The 18,987-nt window shown below is 44.6% G+C and overlaps 1 protein-coding gene across 2 annotated transcripts in view; it reads left to right on the forward strand.

The window, feature by feature from the left end:
• MANSC1 (MANSC domain containing 1) overlaps positions 1–12,282 on the forward strand; it is a 292,156-nt gene extending 279,874 nt beyond the window's left edge. The window contains exons 2-4 of one of the 2 annotated variants that reach the window (XM_053387533.1): positions 6,974–7,295; positions 9,560–9,700; positions 11,393–12,282. In XM_053387533.1, the coding sequence (XP_053243508.1) occupies positions 7,082–7,295; positions 9,560–9,700; positions 11,393–12,213 (1,176 nt within the window). In that variant the 5' untranslated portion in view covers positions 6,974–7,081 and the 3' untranslated portion in view covers positions 12,214–12,282. The remainder of the gene's footprint in view (positions 1–6,973; positions 7,296–9,559; positions 9,701–11,392) is intronic. The other variant, XM_053387534.1, reaches the window with a different exon arrangement.
• The last annotated feature ends 6,705 nt before the right edge of the window (positions 12,283–18,987 follow it).

Below are 18,987 nucleotides of genomic sequence, written 5' to 3' on the forward strand. Positions count from 1 at the left end.
CTCAAATTAGGGCACTGAAGCAGCCAGCATTATCACCTCCAGACTCACCCGCATGGCCAGTGTCCAGGGATGGTGGGAACTGCTGTGTGAGCTTATGTATTTCAGGAGGGTCCCTCTCCCTTTCCCCTCATGAGACCCAGGCCTCTTTGTCTGCTTCTTTGTATCCCAAGACTTCTTACCACACCACAGCTACCTCTTGCCTGGGGCTTTAATTACAACCAAACTGACCAGTTCTCTTCCCTCATAGACATTGTTCTGCAAACTGTTTTGCTCCTTGAGTACCTGAATATTCTGTGCCGGTTGTAACAGCTTAGCCAGTTCATGTCAGAGGTGTGATGCAGTACAAATTAATAATAGTCAATGGTGCTTAAGAAATAGATTCTTAGAATCATATAACTGTAGAATTGGAAGGAACCACGAGGGTCATCTAGTCCAACCACTTGCAATACAGAAATCTTTTGCCCAATGTGGCCCTGAGATTAAGAGAGTCATGCTCTACCCAGTAAGCTGTGCATCATGGACACTGTACAAAAGTGGAAAGTGACAAACCCTGCCCATCAGTGAATGAATGAGCTCCAGAACAGGCACAAACTATAGTTCTCTTAGTGTTAAATAATTTTATGTAAAATGTTTTTGAACTGCACTTCATCTTTGCAAATATCAGGGCAGCACCCAATGGGCATGACTAAAGCAATCATGCCAGAATAAAATGCAATCATACAAAAAATGAAATAAGTAAAACCAATTCTGAAACACTGAATGTAGGAGAGCAGACATATAGGATGATGACTATTTTAAATGCCTGGGCAAATTAAAAGGGTGTTACCCAACTGGGGCACCACTCCTTTGTTGCTGCCTAATGCACCTCCTTTGGCAAAGGAACTCTGGGAAGGGCCTTTGTGGACATTCTTGGCCAGCCTGGGCAGATTGAAATAGGGAGAGGTATTTGGGTCTTAAGTCATTGAGGGTTTTAAGGTAAAGATGCCCACCTGGAACTGGGCTCTGAAGTGAATAGGTAACTAGTACAGCTCTTTGAGAATAATATGATGCCATCTAGCTGTGGCAGTTTGCATTCTGCCTGTTATATTCTGCATTGGTTGCGACTTCTGGGATGTGTTCAGGGGCAGCCGTATGTAAACACTGTGAAGCAACTGGGGGAGCATGGATCACTGTAGCCAAGCTATTCCTGTCCAGAAAATGCAAGGCTGCTGCTAAAGGGTATGATCCTGGATCAAGAAGTCTCCTCAGCTGTGCGCCTGCTTTTTCAGTGCAAGGCCATCTGGAATGGATGGCACACCCATTTCCTGGCCAGTGAGAAGCACCCCTGTGCTACTGTCTTGTCAGGATGTCTTATGGCTTTTCCCTCAACTTGTTAGTCCTTCAGATTCTTCAAGCATTAGGCCATATAAATCACAGGATATTGTTCTTAGAATGGCTTATTCAGCCATCACATTTCCCCCAGGAAAATTAAGTGTGATGTATTAATAATAATGTGATGTGTGACTCTGTCTCACACATCAGGTAATTATGCTTTTTTAAAAGAAGGGTGTGGATCCCAGCCCGCCCCCCTTGCCCTCAGTGGATTTAACACAATCTTATCTGTTATGGAGACACCCTTTAAGTCATATAAAGTTCTTTTCTTAGCTGTATGTGCTGAATTGCCCTGTGATAGAAATCTGTTGACACACCCAGTAATCTGACCCACCAGAAGGAAGTATTGCTTTATAATATGGAGTGGCTGGGTTGGATCTGGAGTCACTTCCTTTTCCTTTTCTGGCAGGGCTTTGGATCCGCTTAACTATGAAATATTTACTGTTAAAATAGTTAAGTATTGTTATAGCTCGCTTCCTGGCAAGCAGAAATTCAGCAAGCAAAGACTTCTCTGTCTTGAGGAAATGCAGATATATAGCTGTTTAAAAAGTGCATGAGCCCTGCCAGAAAGGAATATGGGAAAGGAGTACAGAAATGTTTTAATTAATAAGTTTAAAACTCCATCTGACTTGGATACTTGTTTTGTAAGGGCGCTTGGTGGGATGGGCCTGGGAGGAGAGGAGCGGGGGAGAGCAGGGGGAGGCCCAGTTACAGGGGTTCTAAGTAGGGGGGGTATGGTGAGGGAGGAGGGGCAGGCTGGGTGAGGGGCACACAGCCGTGTGCCAGCCCCTCCTCCAACCTGGGGCAGCCCTCAGGTCTGTGACTGCTGCTGTTGAGCGCCAGAGCAGCCCATGATCTGATTATGGATGGGGAGGCTGATCTGGCATGTGTCACTGAAACTGGGTGGGTGAACAGGGTGGAGTTGGTCTCACCCAGCTGTGTCCACCTGTGTGAGTGTCTGGAGGCGGTTGGAGGATGGATGGCGGCTAACAGATTGAGGTTGAATCCTGACAAGACAGAAGTTTTTGGTGGGGCAGGTGTGGAGGACTCCCTGGTCCTGTGCCCCTGAAGGACCAGGTATGCAGCCTGGGAGTCATTCTGGACTCACAGCTGTCCATGGAGGCGCAGGTCAATTCTGTGTTCAGGGCAGCTGTTTATCAGCTCCATCTGGTACGCAGGCTGAGACCCTCCCTGCCCGCAGACTGTCTCGCCAGAGTAGTGCATGCTCTAGTTATCGCCCGCTTGGACTACGGCAATGCACTCTATGTGGGGCTACCTTTGTAGGTGACCCGGAAACTACAACTAATCCAGCATGCAGCAGCTAGACTGGTGACTGAGAGTGGCCACCAAGACCATATAACACCGGTCCAAAAAATCTTCAGTGGCTCCTAGTGCGTTTCTGAGCACAATTCAAAGTGTTGGTGCTGATCTTTAAAGCCTATTTACTCCTGCCTCCAGTGTCCCCCTTCTCTTCCGTTGTCTCTCTTGTGCTGATTTACAGATTGTAAGCTCCTCAGTGCAGAGGTCTATCCTCCTATATTATGTAAAGCATCGTGCAGATTGAGGATGGTAGAAAAATAAGCAAATAAGCTTATAAAATAAGCAAATAAATGTTATGTAGCCTAAATCAAGTGTAACAATCGCTCAAGTACAAGTGTGCCCAGGAGTTCTCTTCTTTCTTTTCTCATACTCCAAGTCCATAAGAAAGGTTTCAGGAGCTTGGGTAAACCAGTTTTCTGTGACATTCAAACTGGGAAACTCTGGTTTATTCTCTACTATAAACCTGCATATAATCCAGGATAAATGAAAGCATCATATCTGAACTGGGCCTGCATCACTTCATCACTCGCCCCAGTGACTTACTGTATTTTTCACTCTATAAGACGCACCTGACCATAAGACACACCTAGTTTTTGGAGGAGGAAAACAAGAAAAAAAATATTCTGAATCTCAGAAGCCAGAACTGCAAGAGAGATTGCTGTGCAGCGAAAGCAGCAATCCCTCTTGCTGTTCTGCCTTCTGGGATAGCTGCGCAGCCTGCATTCGCTCCATAAGACGCACACACATTTCCCCTTACTTTTTAGGAGGGAGAAAGTGAGTCTTATAGAGCAAAAAATACGGTAATTTCTGTATGCCGGGCTGTTGAGAAAGACATTAGATGAACTCTCACCTGAACTATGTGGGAGATGATGATAAATTATGATAAGGATTCTCCCCCCCCCCCCCCGGACAATATGTATGAGGCTGGAACAAAGGAATTTGCTTCACAAACAAGGCGCAGGATACAACAAAATATTAAAGGTACTGAATGTTCCTAGAGACTTTGGATGCTTCAAGTGGGGAAACTCCTTGAAGCATCTGTTTTGTTGAGCTATTTCAATTGTTTTTGTTTGATTTGCTCATTGCAAATAGCAGAAAGTCTGTAAATTTTGATAATAAACCCAATTTGCAATGGGGATTGAATGATTTCAGTTGCAACTGTAGTCCAAAGCACCCTAAGACTGCAACTTGCATTTCTCCCCCAATCCTCTCAAGCTCTCCCTTTACCTCTTTCCTCTGGCCCTGCACTTGTGCCTTTAAATGTATAACACAGGTGTACATTAAATGTATATAACGTTTTATTGGGTATTCTGACTACAGCACTCCTTAAAGTAACATGGGCAAGAGGGCAATTCAGAGTATTTTAGTACATAAACCAACTGAAGGAAGCCTTTCTGGCAAGCTCTCTTTGGGAAAGTGGATTTTCACAGGAAATCCAGCTACTTTGGTGAAATCTGCCTCGGGTCTAGGAAAGAAGGAAGGAGAGGGCCCAAACACATCCTACATTCTTGCCCCACCTGTGGCAAATACCACCTATGTGGTGTGAGTCACACATCCCTGAGGTGGTGGTGGTGGTTGTTATGCCTTCCATCTGACTCACACCTGAGCAGAATGGATGGGACAGGAGGCAAGACCTTCAGTGGAGTCCTGGTTCAATGAAGCAGGAGACCTTCCAGAATGTCCAAGAGCTACTAAAATTACAATAAAACCTGCAGGAATCTGACACTGAGCAGCTGGGTAAAGATCAGCTGTAATTGCTTGGTTTAATTTTTTTTAAGACAACTTTTTATTATTGTTGGTTTTTTTAATGCAAATGCACATCCAAAAACTAGTAAACACTTATCCAGCATTCAACATTCAGACGTATTACTTTATGTAACCTCTCCACTGAGAATATTGAGCAGTTGGTACAAGATCTTGATTTTGGTCATTAACCTAGTAAAAGAAAGGGGTCCACGTTCCATGGAAGGTGTCTCTATTTGTTAAGCCTGAAATTGTCCTCCTATGTCTGGTGAGATGCTCAGACATCTCACCAGTATCCCAGATAATATTTTCGCATATGTTCATGGGTTTTTCAGTCTGGTTCTTCCATTGCTGAGCTAAATTGTTTGGTTTAATAAAATTAATAATATAATGCAACAAAACATGTCTTTCCCAAATTTGTCTCTACAGCCACAACAAGTTGTGTAACCTTTCAACAGTGTGACTTCACCCCAAAGGTGCAGCTCCTCCATTGTCTCCCAAGACAGATGGATGCCAGTTCTCAGTGTATTTAATTGCCACAAACCTGGTGGGAGCCAGACCTAGCAGACTCCAGTTTGTGATAGTCTTGTAAAATTGTGAGTCTCAAATGCAGAAAAACGTCAGAAATCTTGAAATATGTTATCTGAGAGTGTCAGGACATTAAAATACAATCAGAAGCAAAGCTGGAAGAGTTAAATGTTTTATGCTACTTGTGAGGATAAGAGCTCCCTCATTACATCCCCTTTCCTTCACTATTCTCACTATCCTTCCCTTCCTTTTTCATCCCTTCACTCATTGTAAGGATGATTCTAAATTTTTTGAAAGACTAGTGGTTCATATCTAGGTTGCCTACCCAGAAAAGAAAAAGTGGCGTGGGAAAGAGAATGTGTTTAATTTGCCTTTTTTCTTAAGCCTTTAAACAAATATGCTCATCATATTTTCAACCATATGTTAGATGTACATCGGGTGCAATAAATAAGAGATTACAAATGTAACTATACCTAGGGAAATGATATAAGAGGACAGTTCCAAATTGTTCATCTGTTCCCGAGCCCTGTAAGAGACATTCATAGGATTACACTGTTATTCCATGTGCCAGACTCTTTGAGCCAACACAGCTTCTTTCTTAGCCACAGATCACTGTGGTGTGAGTGTTGTTTGCTTAGAGGGAAGTGCAGAGGTTCTGTGCCCTTTAAGTGCAATGTTGAGGCATGTGGAAACATGCATGCATATGGAGTTCTCCCTTTTTTGTACGTTCAATGTCCCAAATAAACTACTGGTTTGAGAGTATGAATGTCTTGCATAAAAACCCCCCGAGAAGCAGATATCTGAGAAGCTAATGTATACCTCTTGATTTGCAACAAATGAAGCCTGTTGTTTTTCATGAGCTACATGAAAAGCAAAGTACTACTGCACACAATGCATAGTTGAGCTGTGGAATTCATTCCCAAAGGATATGATGGCCATCAACTTGGGGTGCCTTTAAAAGAGGATTAGAGAAATTAATGGAGCATAAGGCTACCAATGGCTGCAAAACCTGAGGGTGATGTTCTGTCTCCAGAGTATTCCTCTGAATAGCAGTTGCTTAGAATCACAAGTGAGGAGTCGGCTGCTATTGCACTTGAGGCCTCATAAGCGCCTGACCACCTTGAGAGCAGGGTGCTGGACTCAATGGGCCTTTGATTTTATCCAGCAGCACATTGACCTGTGTGCATCCTTTTTCTACTCTTAACATTAATTTTGTTGTTTTAGTTCACATTCCTGCTTTCAGGGCTGTATGGGGTGCAAGGGGAAGTGTTGTGCCTCTGGTGGGGGACATGCCATGCTCCTTCTGGAGTCCCCACCCTGCACTCAGCTCTCACCTGTGGCTCCTAGAAGCTGTCAGCATGCGACAACGGCCACACCCTGGGAATAGCTTCAACTGGCCAGCTAAACCAGGTGAGGGTAGCCAACGGGTCTCAAACCCTCAGTGAGTTAGGAACTTCCCCTGCATGGGAAGACCGGCTCTGGCGGATTGAGCAGACGAGACCAATAGTGGGTCTAACCATCAAGAAGGCAGTTTCTGCACATGCTGTAGAGGGAAGTGAGGAGCATCCACCTGAAAAGGTAGCCCATCTAAGAGAAGGAAAACTCTGATCCTAAACATTCACTGTCTTGTGGGATATCTTTGGGAGAAAGCAGGGCTAAGGAGTAAGTCCTCCTTTTGGCAACTCCTGCAGCCAACCTGGTGCCAACCCAATTGCTTTGCTTTGGACCACATCAGTGAGACTGAGAGGGTGGTGTCACCTGGCCAGCCCAGGACCTCCACACTCACTGCCCAGCCTGGCGCCCTGGGGAGGTCACTTGGGTGCTGCTAACACAGCAGTTTGAGTTCACCCCTGGAGGCACACTCTGTTGTCTTTCAAGACAGATGGATGCCAACAAACTTCCTTTTAATTGGTTTGAAAAATTAATTATATGTGAATATTAATGGAAATGAGAATTTATTTTTGTTTGTGGCATTAAACAGTAAGATATTATCTCATCATTTTTTCACTAGAACAAATGCAAACACCACAGCTTTCTTAAAATTGCTGTACCCTGAGTTTTACTCACCCTGATGGTAACAAAAGAACTGTAAGGAGTCTGTCACAGCTAAGGGAAAGAGATGTCCATCCGGATTGCATGGTGCTCTGCTTGCCTCTTTGCCATGGCCTTTTATACCTTGCCAAAGCCATCCCAAAATCAAGTGTGTTCCACGGAGAAGATGGAGAACATCACTATTGACATCAAAGCAGCCTTTTCCAAAGGTATCCGGGGGGAAGATCCAATCCATGCTTCATCTTGGGAAGCCTGTGTGGATGTCTGCTGCTTGGGTGCAGGTAAAAACGGTGCTCTTTAGGTGCATCTACATTACAGGCTTAAATTGGTTTGACAGCCAGTCATTTCCCCACTCCAGGAAACCCTGAGAACTATGGTCCTGTGTGTGTGTGTGTGTGTGTGTGTGTGTGTGTGTGTGTGTGTGAATTATAGAATTCTCAGCACTTACACCAAACTACAGTTCCCAGAATTGAGGGAGGGGTGATTATGGGGATCCATGACAGCTATAGCTGGCCTAAAATCAGTCTATGTTTATCATATAGATGTGTCACTTGACTGCACTTGAAATGAGCTGGGATGGACTGAGTTGGAGCTTGCAATCAATTGTGGGAGCCCAGATATGGCTAGTGCTTTCCTTCTAATCCCCTCTCCAAATGTGACTTCTCCCCCCCCCCATCCTTCAGTCCCATGTTTCCAGCCACATGCAGCTATATGTCAAGAGCATCTATATCTCTGGAAATCATGAAGTGCAGAAAATTTAATATTGAGTATATTCAATAAGAGGGCTTAGAGTCTTACTTTAATCTGCCCCCTCTAATAGTTCTTCCATGATGCTTACCAGACCGCACCCTGAGCTACTTCCCACTTCCTGACCCTGATGTTTCACTCCTTTTTTGCCAGGCTTTGTCCCCTGTCTCAGGTTTACGACTCAGGAGACCTGCCCACTCTAATCCTCATCTTGGCTGGTAGCCTCACCACCTAGCTTTTTCAAAGCAGCTCTGTCTGGCACACATGGGGAGCAGATGCTCCCAGAGTTCATATTCATGCTGCTTTTAGAAAGCCAAGTTCACAGCTGCTGACTAGGATGAATCACAGAATAATAGAATTATGGAGTTGGAAGGGACCCAAGGGTCCTCTAGTCCAACCGCTTCAATGCAAGACTCTCAACTAAAGCTTCCATGACAGATAGTCATCCAAGCTCTGCTTAAAAACATCCCAGGAAGGAGAGTCCACCATCTCCAATGGGAGTTTTCCACTGCCAAACAGCTCTTACTGTCAGAAAGGTTTCCAAATGTTTAGTCAGAATCTCTTTTCTTGTTACTTGAGGCCATTGGTCCTACCCTCCAGAGCAGCAGAAAACAAGCATGCTCCCTCTTCCATGTGAAAGCCCTTAAGATATCTGAAGATGGCTATCATATCTCCTCTCAGTCTCCTCTTTTCCAGGCTAACCATACCAACTCCCTCAAGGCTTGGTTTCCAGACCTTTGATTATCTTGGTTGCCCTCCTCTGCACACATTCCAGCTTGTCGACATCATTAAATTGTGACGCCCACAATTTGTGATTGTCATCTAGTCCAGTCCCCTGCAATGCAGGAATGGATTGGTGAGTGCATAGCTAGTAACAGTGGAGTCTTTTCCTTCTGCTGGTGTGGTTTTTCAACCTAATCTACCTCACAGGGTATATGAATGTACAGAATGGGAGAAAAAGCACAGGTTGCCTGGTACTCCAGAAGGAGGGTGGGATAAAAATGTCACAAAATAAGTTGAAAGGTTAATGAACCAGTTCCTCTGAGTTTTTTCAGCCTCTCCGCCCAGAGGCAGATTTGGGGCAGCACCAAGCCAAGGGGGGCTCTGCAGGATACTGCAACCATGACATAGTGCACAGAATGGAAGGCGACAGGCAGGTGGCACCAAATTTGGGGTTTGCACAGAGCACCACCCACTGAAATTTGAAAGACCAGAGTCTGCCCTGTCAAGTTCAGAGAGGGCACTGGGGAGGAGAATGAGAGTGGTACCCATTGCTAGTCCTACTCAGAGTAGACCCATCAAAATTAAGTGCCATGACAAACTTAGTTTCATTAATTTCAGTGGGTCTACACTGAATTGAACTTGGCTGGATGCAACTCTGAATCTCCAACTAACATTGGGCTGTCCTAAACTGTGGCACTTCTGGAGCCTGACAAAGGTCTGGAATTCTTCTCATAGTGCGTGTAACGTCATGACTGGGCTATACCACTTCAGAATGAGGGGAGCTCCGCCATATGAAAAAAATAATTCTTCATATAGAAACTAGTCTATCGGGTAGAAAGCTAGGCTAATAATGACACTGACTAGCTAGCTAGTTACACACACATGAATGAACAAACTCTGGAATGGTACAGCCCAGTAACAGGTTTCCCGCCCAAGTGGGAACTAAGCCAGCAAGGTGGAATATTGAGGACTATTCCACTCTAAATTGAGATGTCTTATCATAAATATATCAGATATAAAGTCTCTCCAGTGTTACAGTATATTTAGGTTGTGTGTTTGTGTGTGTGTTTTCCAGACAGAAAGAAGTGCAACTATGTGGTCTTTAATACCAGGAGCAAAGGAAATTACACAAATTGCTACCTGTTCTATTATCCCACTAATGAAACCTTCCTGGTGAGACACGTGTCAGGACTGGTGACCCACCGAATGATAAAAGGTAAACAATGATTTTTAAAAAGAAAAAGTGTTGACAGACAGTGGAAGATTTTCTTGCTTCATGTTGCTGTTTTATTATTGACTGTTTTATTCAAAGTGTTGGTGCTGACCTTTAAAGCCCTAAATGGCCTCAGCCCAATATACCTGAAGGAGCGTCTCCACCCCCATCATTCTGCCTGGACACTGAGATCCAGTGCCAAGGGCCTTCTGGCGGTTCCCTCGCTGCGAGATGCCGAGGTTACAGGGAACCATGCAGAGGGCCTTCTTGGTAGTGGCGCCCACCCTGTGGAACACCCTCCCATCAGACGTCAAGGAAATAAAGAACTATCTGACTTTTAGAAGACCTCTGAAGGCAGCCCTGTTTAGGAAAGTTTTTAATGTTTGATGTTTTTATTATATTTTCAGATATGCTGTAAGTTGCCCAGGGTGGCTGGGGAAACCCAGCCAGATGGGTGCAGTATAGATAATGAAGTGGTGGTGGTGGTTATAATAATAATAATAATAATAAATTTTATTATTTATACCCCTCCCACCTGGCTGGGTTTCCCCAGCTACTCTGGGCAGCTCCCAGCAGAACACTAAAAACAGAATAAAACTTCAAATATTAAAACTTCCCTAAACAGGGTGGGTGGCTCTGTGGGTAAAAGCCTCAGCGCTTAGAGCTGGCCGATCGAAAGGTTGGCGGTTTGAATCCCCGCGGCGGGGTGCGCTCCCGTCGCTCGGTCCCAGCGCCTGCCCACCTAGCAGTTCGAAAGCACCCCCGGGTGCAAGTAGATAAATAGGGACCGCTTACTAGCGGGAAGGTAAACGGCGTTCCGTGTGCTGCGCTGGCTTACCAGATGCAGCTTGTCACACTGGCCACGTGACCCGGAAGTGTCTGCGGACAGCGCTGGCTCCCGGCCTATAGAGTGAGATGAGCGCACAACCCTAGAGTCGGGCAAGGGTACCTTTACCTTTAGACAGGGTTATGTTGATATTATTATAAATTTTGATTTTATTATGTATTGCAATCTGTTAAACTGAATCTGTCAAAGATTCTTTAGCTGTGATTTCTGCACTGTAGGGGGTTCAGCTAAATGATCCTTGGGATCCCTCCAAAACCTCCAGTTATATGATTCTAAGATCAAGTAAGTGTTGTGGTGTGTTCTTGTTTTAGCCAGACCATTTGCAGACAACACAGCTTCACCATACCAATAGGGATGTTCCACAGATTGTACAGTTTGTGCATTGTAGTGTTGTGTTAGAGCATCTAAGCATACTTGATCCTAGGAAAGTTTACTCTTAAGTAACTTCCACCAAATTTAACAAGGCTTACTCGCAAGCAAGTGTGCATAGGATTGTAGCCCTACCAGGAGGCAAGTCCCATTGAACTGAAGGCATGTCTAAACTATACATGTGAGCTAGTTTTGAACTTTTTGACAGTAATGGTTCCCCAGCAAGGGATTCTGGAAATTGTAGTTCTGTATAGGATTCTGAGTAATAATAATAATAATAATTCCCAACATTCCTGCAGAATCTGCAATCTCTAGGGTTCTTTGTAAGCAGAATCAGAATGCGAGTCTCCTCTACTGGGGTGCAGGATAGTGATTCTGAAATAAATTAAGGGCTCTTCACCCTTAATTTGTATTTGTGTGGGGACTTGCTTGTTGAAAGTATTAACAAATAATAATATACCTCCTTTCTTCCTTTTTAGATGCAAAGGTTCCCATGCCAACTCCTTCTTCAGTTCAGCTCTCCCACCCAACTGTGAATGGGAAGTCTGTGTCTACACTGGCTGCTGTGTTCAATCCTCACAGCCCAACAAGCCCTCTGCATGGGTCAGGTCCTTTGCAAAAGCCAATTCCCTCAAAGAGTATGGAAATATTGAACCACTTAGATGATAAACACATAGATGAGATGGGTGGACACTCGCAGCATCCACAAAGCAGAGGGGCAAATGGTTCAAAGTGCTTGGGTTCTTCAACAATGCCTGAAAGCAAGAGTTTGTTGTCCCCAAATACTCCAAATGCTATTGAGCCTGGTATTCCCACTGCGCAGCCCACAGTTAAGTCACCTGCTATTACCAATGGCACCCAGCCTGGTACTATAATTCCTCACGTGTCTCCTAGAAAGGCAACAACCACTAGGTCTACTACAGCTTATCATAAGAATGCACCTTGGGCAACTACAAATCTAAGAAGAAGTACCACTGTTCCCAACCCATCTACCTCTGCTGGATCTAGTGCTGGTAGCCTCAGCCCACTGCTTATGAAGATTTCTTCTGCTTCTTTACATGACGTCCATCTTGGCAATGGGCAACAAGGTTTGAAAGGTGATATGCTTAATGGAGAGCCCAGCAAGGAACATTCCCCTCACTTTGGTGACAAAAGCATACTTACAGCTGCCTTGCTTTTGGGGGTGGTCTTCTTTCTCTTCGTTACAGTGCTGGTGGGTAGAAAGATGCTTGAATCTCTTCAGAGAAGGCGTTACACTAAGCTAGACTACTTGATCAATGGCATGTATGCGAACATGTGACAGAGGAAAAACATGAAGAAGTACATTAGTGGTAAATTTGGAAGCTTTATAGATGGATTGGATTTGTCACAGCAAGTTTAAATGTTTCAGTTCCCTCACGAATGGAGTTCTTATCTTTGCTTGTTTGCAGTGTGCATCATGTGTTGGTTGCACATCGAATCCCCTGCTTTCTGCAACAAGAAGTCTGTGATAGTTTGGCATTCTATCCCACTTGCATAATAAGGGCCACATTTACATTTAGCCAGAGCAGTTTGTGTAGCAGCCAAACTGACCAGACTGACAACCCCTTTCTCTGAATGGTTGTTGAGAATATGGCATGCAGGAAGGGGGTAATCAGTCTGCCCAAAAAGAGTGGTGATGTTAGACATTACAGAAACAGAAGGCAGAACTTAGTTTAAATACTGTCTGTGTCTGACTGTATTTCCACACACAGTAAAAAATCAACACAAACATCTGTGTGATTGGAGACAAGATGCCACACAGCACACAAGAGGCTTTCAGAGCAAACCATTTTCCATTTCGCTTCTCACACAAAGTGCTAAGTATAACACTTAGACCAGGCTTCAGTCAAAATGGGGCAGAGCAAAATGTTAAAAGAAACCCGGGGCCTCTGCTAAGAATGGGGGCTCCCTGCCATGTTCCTTGTGATCTCATTGCATTGTGCGGTAGGGCCAGTGCAACACGCAGTACAGTGATGTCAATTATGGATAACTTGAAACGAGTATCCCATTTTAGCAGCAGCCCCACATAACTCTGCCATGAGGGTTTTCTTATGGGAAATATTGCGTCATCATTTGCTGTAACAATTAATTTTGAAAAATGAACCCAAGCACAATTTAGATAACATTTCCCCCTTTAAAAACATTGTTTAGTCACTTGAAGACTATAGCCTACAGCTGCTTCAATGTATTTTGTAATTAGATTAAAAGAAATCATATTTGGATTTTCTAAACAGTTTATTGCTGTTTCTGTATGTTTTAAACATAATGATCTGCTCAAATTCTTGGTACAGATACTTTCTCTGGACATTTTGATATCATTGGTCTGCAATTCCTGATATCCTACCTAAATCTGCTCTTCTGCTATTTGAATTCATTGCTTCTTCTCTGTCTACCACTAGATCAGCCAAAATCAGCTTTTCACAGAAATATAGATAAGTGTTAGCTAATGCTTGCAGGAACACCCCCACCCCCATCTTCTGCTACTGAATGTGGGGTTTTTTCACTTAAAATTTGCTTACAGATACAGTGGTACCTCGGGTTAAGTACTTAATTCATTCCGGAGGTCCGTTCTTAACCTGAAACTGTTCTTAACCTGAAGCACCACTTTAGCTAATGGGGCCTCCTGCTGCCGCCGCGCCGCCGGAGCACGATTTCTGTTTTCATCCTGAAGCAAAGTTCTTAACCTGAAGCACTATTTCTGGGTTAGCAGAGTCTGTAACCTGAAGCGTATGTACCCCGAGGTACGACTGTACTATTTCTTGAAGGGGGGGCCCTGAACAGTGGGCAAAGTTAATGTTCTATGTGAACACCAGAGGGCAGCAAATATGCTAACATGCAGGCTGCAATCCTAAACCCACCTTCACTGGAGTAAGCTCCTAGGTCCGTGTGCTGTGGCAGCCTGGGCGGCCTTGAAGACTGGTCGGGTGCTGCATGCAACACTGGCCTCTGTCCCTTTCTCCTTCCTCCTCCGATGCCCTCTCACTCTCACGCGCCTGCCTCCCAAAGGCTTGCACAGCTGTTTATTGCAGCAGCCCTGGCTACAAGCTCCCCAGGGGAATGGCGCCTGGGGCTCCCAACATGGCAAACATATATTCACTCTGCTGACACTGAGAGCTCAGAAAGATTAGCCACGTCCCAGTGGGCTCAAGAAGGAACAATTTATTGCCCCACCATATATATATGGCATTTATATGTGACTAAATCATTAGCGTACATAAAAATAACTCTACAGAGAATAAAAGAATAAAAGCAAAGCTGAGAATATAAAAAAGGGGAAAGCGCAGGTCCATGTTTTCCATTTCAGACAGTGTCCAGTATGGTGTCATCGGTCGACTGACCTCTGCTTAAATAAAGGGCTTTGCTTGTGTCAGGGTGGTCAGCAGCCATCTCCAGCAGTGGCTAACGGGAGTCCGATGGTGGAAACGGAGAAATCGTTTATTACAAGAGCTGAAGCAGGCAGGAAAATATTTGTGGCTCTCATCCCACTATCATCTCTGGAATTATGTGGAACTCTGGAAATTGCATTGCCAGATTGATCAGAAGCAATAGTGAGACAAACTGGGTGGTATTGCTTTAGCATTCCACATTGCAATCTTTTAAAATTATAGTCTGTCTTCAGACATAATTCTGTTTTTACTGCTGAATCCTTTATTGTGCCAGGGTGCACACTGCCATGTTCAAAACTGAGGAGTTTCATCCACTGAAGAAGTTATATGTTTCATTCCTGTTTTATTTACTGCTGTGACCCTGCCAAATTCTAACCTGTCTGGATTTTGCAAGTAGAAGAAAGCTTCAAATAATTCTGCAATACTTCTGCATCGAACCTGATTAGAACTTTCAATCTTTCAATCACTCCTGATTAAAAGATAAAACATTCTCGAATAAGTTTGCCCATTAAAATCTCTGAACAGATCATATCCAATCAGGAGACATACTTAGCACTGTGATTTATGCTACACAGGGAGGTGGAAAGTTGTTATTATTAAATTTGTATTCTGCCCTTCATCCATAGGTCTTGGGGCAGTTCACAGTTTGTAGTCACACAGACTTGGGATATGAGAGATATTGAGATATTGCTGTGAGATACTGTAGAATATAACATAATCCAGCCATGTTTTGTCCCCTTTTTGTGTTGTTTTCATTTCTGTCACTGGGAACTGAAAACGTGGATAATTTATACTTTTTAATGTGATGTATGTAAAATAATTGGGACGTGGGTGGCGCTGTGGTTTAAACCACTGAGCCTTGGGGTTGCCGGTCGGAAGGTTCCTCGCAACAGGGTGAGCTCCCGTTGCTCGGTCTGTTCCTGCCAACCTAGCAGTTTGAAAGCACGTAAAAGTGCAAGTAGATAAATAGGTACCGCTCCGGTGGGAAGGTAAATGGCGTTTCCGTGCGCTGCTCTGGTTCGCCAGAAGCGGCTTAGTCTTCAATTCAATTCAAAATCCTTTATTAGGCATATCACACCTCACATTAAGAAACAAACATCATATACAGACTGTATAAAATACGGGCTCAGCGAACACAATTTATCCCAGTCCTATTCTTAACTCCAAAAAATAAATCAATGTACATAAATAATATAATACAACACAGCAACATCACCTACCATTAAAAACCACTAAGTCTCTTTATCATGGCCCATTCTTTCTTCATGGACAGCACTTAAAAATTCAGCAAGCGGCTTAGTCATGCTGGCCACATGACCCGAAAAAACTGTGGACAAACGTCGGCTCTCTCAGCCAGTAAAGTGAGATGAGTGCCGCAACCCCAGAGTCATTCGCGACTGGACTTAACTGTCAGGGGTCCTTTACCTTTTTATGTAAAATAATAGAATCGTAGGGATCCTGAGGGTCATCTAGTCCAGCTCCCTGCAATGCAGTAATCTCAGCTAAAGCAACCTTGACAGATGGCCATTTAACATCTGCTTCTAAACCTCCAAGGAAGGAGAGTCTGCCTCTGCCACCTTCTGAGGGAGTCTGTTCCATGGTCAAACAACTCTTAATGATCTTTAGTCAGAATCTCCTTTCTTGTAATTTAAATCCATTGCTTCAGGTCTTACCCTCTAGAGCAGGAGAAAACAAGCTTGTTCCATTTCCCATGTGACAGCCCTTAAGATATTTGAAGATGGCTATCATATCTCCTCTCAGTCTCCTCTTTCCCAGGCTAAACAAACCCAGCTCCCTCAATGTTACGAAAAAGGAGCAATGCAGAAGCAAGCACCAGGTGGCTGGAATGGTAAACAGGATGTGGATGTTATTGGATTGTACCGTGGGAACCAGGGACAGTCTATTCACTGCTCTGAGCGCCGGATGTTAGCTCAGAGTGACACATGACCCTGTACTGGAAGTACATGGGTGGAGTTTATTCTCTCTCTGCAGTTGGAATCAGAGTGTACAGACGTGTTTCTCTGTACTGCTGAAAGACAGAAATAAAGACATGTAGATATATTTCTGTCTGTCTCTTTCCCCCTCCCTGGGGGAGGAGTGGTGTGTTCTTCTTCATGTTGAGGAGAATCGCCGATTGGAGACCTCCCTTGATCTTGCCGGGAGTCGCAGACAGGAGGTCATAAGGATTCAAGCCGGGCACCTGGAGGGTGGCCAAATTCCTTTGGACTAAGCTGTGCTCTGCTCGCTTGAATTCCGACATCTGGTAGCAGACCGATGGTTATCTGATCTATGAGAATCTGCATGAGAGGTGAGAGGTCGATGAATCGTCGCCATCCTCTGCACCTAAGGAGATAAAGAAAAGCGTCTGCCTGCAGCCAGAAGCTGAACAGAACAGACAGCTGGACACCGAGAGGAGTGTATGCTCAAAAGGTATGCTGCATTTCGGGCTAGAAAGAATGAACGCAGAAAGGCTTATTTTCTGGTTCACAAGAAAGAGCTGCGTTTGAAAAAAACAAGCTCTGAGGGCAAGCTTGCATACCAGGAATTCCTGTGGTGAGATAAGGAATCCCGTCCTGAGCAGGTTGCTAGGCAACTACCGCAAGTACTTAGAAAGTTAAAGAATGGCTAAAAAGAGCCTGGGAAATCGAAAGTGTATCTGCGCAGCTGTGCAAGGGTTTTGAAAAAACAGCCCAAAGGTTTGCCTGCCAGTGAAGCAGTAAACAGAGACTTTTGGAGTTTACTGGCCTAAAAGCGAAAGCTGGCTTGAGATTGAGTGTAAAGCTGACCCTTGGATTCAGCATGGATGCCAAGAAGGGGGGAGTGCCCCTGAGTGCCGTGGTTCAGGATGAACACAGCCGGCATGCTGCACTGGAAGTAAAGGACAGGGGGAGGGAGGAACGGAGTTCTAATTCCCCCACCGATGAGGCTACTGGAAAGGAAGCTGTAGCTTTGAACGTTGTGCAGTGTTATAGTTGTGGACAGGCTGGGCATCTTCAGCGGAACTGCAAGAAGCCACGTCAGCCAAAAGGAGCGAAGGGCTGCTCAGCAAAGCCTGAGGCGTCAGGCAAAGGTCACACCAAGCCTATGGTGGAACCTGCAAAGGCTTTGATGGCGAAAGGAACCACGCCAGACGTTGGGAACTCGTTTGTTATCGACACTGGGGCCACGGTTCATATGTCCCCACACAAAGGACTCTTTTCATCGTCTAAGAAGCAAAGCTTCGCTGTGAAACAGGCCAACGGTCAGGAGCTGGAAGCGGCCGGCGTGGGGACTGTCTATCTTAAGAGTCTGGACTTGACAATAAACAATGTTTACTTGGTTCCTGAATTGAAGTTCAATCTGCTGAGTGTTTCGCAGATTGCAAAGAGAGGACTGAGATTGTCCTACGATGCTGAGAGCTGCAAGATCTACAAAGATGGAGAGTTATTTCTTTCGGCCAGAGAGAAGGATGGACTATACTTGTTGACTTTTGCACAAAGTGATTACATGGAATGTAATTCATCTGTGTCTAACCTAGTTTCTCTTGCAGGTGTGAGCAAGAAGGTGACCGGAGTCAACAGAGCATTTCAGCGGGTGTATGCTGATGTGATTGGTCCTCTAGAACCGTCTAGAGGCAATGCAAGATATTATCTTGTGTGTGTGGATCATTTCTCTAACTATGTCTGGGTTTATGTGTTGAGAAAGCCACAGGAAGCCTTGGAGAGGTTTCAGGAGTTTTGTGACAAAGTTAAGAGTATGCATGATGCTAACATTGATTGTCTATTCACAGATGAGAAGCAGATTTTTCTTTTACAGGATTTCCAAAGGTTCCTGCAGAAGAAGGGGATCAGACACAAGATTGCTGTTTCAGCGGAAGCGTGGAACAGGGGTGTCTGTGTACGGGTGAACAAAGAATTGCAAAAGGTGATGGAAGCGCAATTGCTAAGTTCACATCTGCCACATGAGTACTGGGCCGAGTCTCTAATGTCGTTCTGTTATACGAAAATGAGAAAGGTTTCAAAAGAGTTGGGAAGTTCTCCTTTTGAGAAACTGTTCCACAGAAAACCTTCTGTTGCCCATTTCAAGGTTTTTGGGTCTCGTGAGAACAGAAGCTCCAGGTGGAGTAAAGAATGCCAGAGGCATTTTTGTGGGGTATGAAAAGGGTCTCTACAGAGTAATTTTGTCTGAATCTGGTCAGGTGATTCTCACAAAATTTCTAGAGAGTGCTCCTGAACAGGAGAGAGTGATAGTACACACATTTCCCACTGAGGACGATTCAGATGATGATGATTTTACTGATTACAGCTGTAATGAAAGTGATGACACTGATAGCTCGGAGAGCTCAGTTGTCACAGTCGTTGAGAGGAAGTCTCACACAATAGATAGGCCTTCACAACTGAAGGATGAACCACTGTTTACCATTGGAATTAGTTCTCCAAAGAGTCCTGAGACTGGACCAGTGAGCAGAGAGGATCAGCACCTCATACGTAGGTCTGAGAGAGTTACAAAGGGTCAACCACCCAAGAGGTACTCAAAAGAGTTTGCTAACTTAGCTGTTGCATGTGTTGCTGTTGTAAACAACCGAGGACAGGTTGGAGCTGTGTCTAAGTCAGAGACAAAGACAAAGACACAACAGAGAGTTGCTAGCCAAGGTAATGCAGATGCACTCATTCCTTGGAAACCAGACA

This window comes from Podarcis raffonei, chromosome 5 (genome assembly GCF_027172205.1).
Source record: "Podarcis raffonei isolate rPodRaf1 chromosome 5, rPodRaf1.pri, whole genome shotgun sequence".
NCBI lineage: Eukaryota > Metazoa > Chordata > Lepidosauria > Squamata > Lacertidae > Podarcis > Podarcis raffonei.